Source organism: Coturnix japonica, chromosome 11 (assembly GCF_054131305.1).
Source record: "Coturnix japonica strain WE chromosome 11, WE-NBRP24, whole genome shotgun sequence".
In the NCBI taxonomy this organism is placed as follows: domain Eukaryota; kingdom Metazoa; phylum Chordata; class Aves; order Galliformes; family Phasianidae; genus Coturnix; species Coturnix japonica.
Window position 1 is genome coordinate 3,143,380 of NC_140673.1, and position 4,436 is coordinate 3,147,815.

Consider the following 4,436-nt stretch of genomic DNA (forward strand, 5'->3'; position numbering starts at 1 on the left):
ATGTCTTTGTGGGAATACCCAAGACTACACAGTGTGGCACCTGAGGAGCCCCGATCCAGCTGGGACACTCTTGGTCTCCTCTAGCCAGGGCTTCAGAGACCTTCAACCCTTTCATCACAGGCCACCTCACACACACACCAGCTCAGCCAGCTCACACTTTGCAAGCGAGAAATCACCGTGCCTTGCACGCCCACGCTCTCTGCACTTGCTGCCATCACTGACACGGGGATCCACTGCTCCATTCTCTGATCCCAGTAGCTGCACAGAGACCAAATGTGCACAGACCAGACAGCACTCAGCCAGGATAGGGTTAAGGGATAAGGTTTAATCAGATTTCTACATCTACAGGATTGGGTGTTTCATCTCTGGGAGCTATTCTACAACTACAGGACAAGGGGAAATGGACTTAAGATGAAAGAGGGTAAATTTAGGTTGGATGTTAGGGGGAAGTTCTTTACTAGGGGCGTTGTGAGGCCCTGGAACAGGCTGCCCAGGGAGGTTGTGGATGCCCCGTCCTTGGAGGTGTTCAAGGCCAGGTTGGATGGGGCCCTGGGCAACCTGATCTAGTAATTGTGGAAGGTTGGTGGCCCTGCCAGGCGGGGGGGTTGGAACTTCATGATCCTTGGGGTCCCTTCCAACCCAGGTCATTCTTTGATTCTGTGATTTAGTTTTTTGTCTCCTGGAGCTGCCTGGTGTTTGCAGCCTCCTGCCTTTCCTCTTGCTGTCCCCTGATGCAGCAGCAGCAGCAGCTGCAAACTCTGCACAGAGCCCGAAGTGCCATCCTGATGACAGCTGGCATCTGTCGGCGAGCCGCTGCGTGTGGTGCGGCAGCGGTACCTGTGGGGGACAGAGAGTTGTAGGCAAGGGGCAGAGGCACGGCCCTGCCTGCCACCCACCACCATGGAATTTCCCTGGGAGGACTGCACTGCATGTGGCAGGGCACGGAATGCCGCCAGGCTCCGTGCCACTTGGTGGGCCACCTGAGCTCGGTAGGCCCCTCCCTGGGATGGCTTTCTGCCCGGGGACATACCTGGATCATCCTCCAGTGGATCTCTGAAGGACACAGACTTCTCTGTATCTCTTCTGCCCTCTGCAGAAACCTGTGTGGGGACAGCAAAACCACAGCCCTGTAGGCTCCTGCGCAGCAACATTCCAGATGCCAGGGCCCCATGGAAGAAGGATACCTCCCTCCTGGCTTGTCAAACATGCCCCTGGCTTGAGGGAGATGTTATGGAGGGGATGTCCACCCTTGTGCACAGAAGATGGCTTGAAAGGGGACAGCACCAGGCATCGCCCCACAGTGTACACTCTGGCATAGCTCCTGCCTGTGCTCTGATTTCACACCTGGTGCTGACCAAGTGCACTTTCCTCACCTTCTGTTCATCGCCTGTAGTTTCTGGTCCTTCGCATGCATCCACAGGGGAAGTTGAAGGCGTGGTCTTGACTTCATCAGATGAGGAACCTGAAATGCTTGGTGGTACACTTACTTCTCCCTCACACTCTGGCAGGAAGAAGGGTGTTTCACTGGCCACCTCTTCGTCCTCAGGAACTGATGCAGGGAAAGGCTCAAGCAGTCCTGCAGGCCCATGACCTGCGTCCAGAACAGAAGCTGAATGCCCTGTTTCTGCACTGTCCTGTGCTGCTTCGGGCATGCTCCTGTTTGGCCAGCAGATGTTCCAGGTGGACAAGATCTGTTCCTTCCTCACGTCAACAGAAATTCTCAAGGTTGCTGGGTGTACTGGAGAACGCCCATAGGCCTCAATGCTGATCTCTATGGGATCTTGCAATTTTGGTGCTCCTCCCAGAGCTTGTGTGGATGATTCTGGAACAGTCATTGCTGCTGCTTCTTTTTCTTCTTCCTCACATGCTGACAGCAGTGGTTCTGTGTTGGCCTCCTCTAAACAGTGCTCAGTCTCAAAAGAATCTGACTTATCCAGATCTGCTGGCACCGATGCATGCAGAGGCTCAAGGTATCCTGAAGGCCCAGAAGCTGCATCCAGAACAGAAGCTGAACACACCTTTTCTGCATCAACAGATGCGGCAAGACACGCACTCTGCAGGTCACCACATGACTGTCCTGCAGTTTCTGTCTCAGCAATCTCTTCCACATCATGCTGTGCATCCCGCACTCCAGCATCCCAGGACTGGAACATCAGGGCAGGAAACCAGCCCTCCACCCTCGATGTTGTGGTACAGAGGTTCAGCATTCCCTGGGCAGTGTCAGTGGCATCAGCACTGTCTTCGGTTGCTTGAGACCTCAGCAGCCTGGGCATGGTCATGCTGTTTGGCTGGAATGCGTTCGAACTGGACAGCATCTGTTCCTTCTTTGCTTCATCCCGGATTCTCCGGATTGCTGGATGAACTGGAGGACATCCATACTCCTTCCCACACACCTCTCTGGAATCTTGTAATCTCTGTGCTTCTCCCAGAGATTGGTTGGAGAACTCAGGCATGGGTTCTGCCACGTTGCTCTCCTCTGGAAAGCATTCAGCCTTGGAAGAAGTTGAGTTCTCCCCATCTTCAGGATTGGTTGCTGGGAAGGGCTCGAGGTGTCCTTCAGGCTCAAGGTCTGCAGCCAGAGAAGCTGCACATACAGTGTCTGCCTCAACAGATAAGGCAAGAGATGCGCTCCACAGGTTGCCAGATGACCGTCCCGTGGACTCCTTCTGAGCAGCATCTTCCAGCTCCTGCAGCTCAACCTGCACTCCAGCATCGCTGGTTTGGGAACCACCGGGGGCAGGAATCTGTCCCTCAGCCCTGGATGTCACAGAGCATACGCCCAGTCTTCCCTGAGCAGAGCCAGCAGCGCTGGCACCGTCTGCTGCCGCTCGGGGCACGAGAAGCCTGGGCACGCTCACAGGGTTTGTCCAGCCGGTGTTGCGACTGGACACCTGAGGTCTTCGGGGAAGTGTTGGGAGTCTGACGCTTCTAATGCCGCTGGTGCATTCTCTGCCTCGCGCAGCAGGTGCGCAGGCTGCTGCTTGCAGAGCAGGCAGCTTACAGACATTAGAACGCCGGGGTGCAGCTGCCGGCATCCCTGGCCGCCTTAAGTGAGGCAGCAAGGATGGCTGAGGCTGTCTCCGTTGCCCGCCGGCACTGCTGCGGGTCACCGACAGCGTGAACTGCCACCCGCCCGCCTGCAAGAGAAGCCGAGGAGAAACACCAGGTGAGCGCGGTCCGTCCCGCTCCCGCCCCACGGAGCACCGAGGGCAGCGCTCATGTGGGCGGTCCCCGCGCCACGCGGGAAGACGTTCGGCCTCGCCTCCCTCGGGCTCCCTACCTGTGCGCGGCGGCTCCCGGAGGCCCGCGAGCTCTCCGGGCCGGGCAGCGGCGGCAGATGGACGCCGTGGAGGGACGAGCCCGGGCTCCGGCTGCCCGGCGGCACCGCTCGCGGCGCCGTGCGGCCCACCTGTGGGGAGAAGGAGGCGTGAGATGGAGGTGGCCAGGTCGCCACCGGCGGCCCGGCCGAGCCCGGCCCCGCTGCTCTCCGCCTGCCTCACCTGGCGGCGTTCCTGCACGCGTGGCAGCCCTGCGTTGGGCTGGGAGTCGTCCTTCTCGCGCTTCTCGCTCATCTCCGCGTCCTCGCACAGAGGCACAGGGAAGCACCCAGGAGCTGCTGCCTCCTCACGGAGCCGCTGTCCTGAGAGTGAGCGGCACTCCCTCCAGGGGACGCTGACCCCTCAAGGCAGCCCCGCGTCACAACGGCCTTCGGGTTCGATGCCGGCCCGCGTCACAAAGCCCCGGCGCGGGGCTCCCCTCGGGCATCTCCACGGCCGCCACCGGACCTTTCCCAGCGGCGCCATCGCTGTCGCTGACGGGCTCGCCCTCGGCTGCGCTGGGGCCGTGGAACCGGCTGGAAGCGGCCGCGTCCGGCACGGAGCGGCCCCTGTCCTCGTCTCGTTGCCCAGCCTGGCCAAGTACCCCCGGCCCAAGCGGCTCGTCCGCACCTCAGCCCTTTCTTCGTGTTGCAGTTCTCCAGGACCCGTTTAGAGCACGGATCTGTCGCGCTCTGTGGAGGAGCCTGTGCTGGAGTAGATGGATGTGGCCTGAAGGACTGAGGCTGCAATCCGTGGAGAGCCACCTGAGGAGCAAAGTGCTGGACGCAGCTTATTTCTCTAGAGATGAGCACACTGTGGAGCAAGAGTTGTGGTGGGAGCTGCACCTCATAATGAGACTCATGATGGAGCAGTCTGTGCCAGAATAACTTTTCTCCTTGGCTTGAATCCAGATTGATTCTTGACAAACTGCAGTCTGTGTGAAGTCCTCATAGGATCACTTTGGGAAGGAGTGCATCCCAGAGGAGGGGCTTCATGCTGGAGCTGGGGACAAGGTGAATGAACCAGCTGCAGAGTTGAAGCTTCATTATGTGTCCACAATACCTAATTTCCCAGTTCCTGCAGTCAGTTTATTTCTTAAACAGCTCATGGCTGCCCCAG

At 58.7% G+C, this 4,436-nt stretch overlaps 1 protein-coding gene across 1 annotated transcript; it reads right to left on the reverse strand.

The window, feature by feature from the left end:
• Positions 1 to 323: 323 nt before the first annotated feature.
• Positions 324 to 3,572, reverse strand: LOC146758940 (uncharacterized). Its single transcript, XM_085511945.1, has 3 exons — positions 1,374 to 3,572; positions 1,031 to 1,100; positions 324 to 837 (listed from the first exon to the last, which is right to left on the reverse strand). Exons 1-3 carry the CDS (start codon positions 3,570 to 3,572, stop codon positions 665 to 667), a joined length of 2,442 nt encoding a protein of 813 aa, XP_085368071.1. The 3' UTR covers positions 324 to 664.
• Between the last annotated feature and the right edge of the window lie 864 nt (positions 3,573 to 4,436).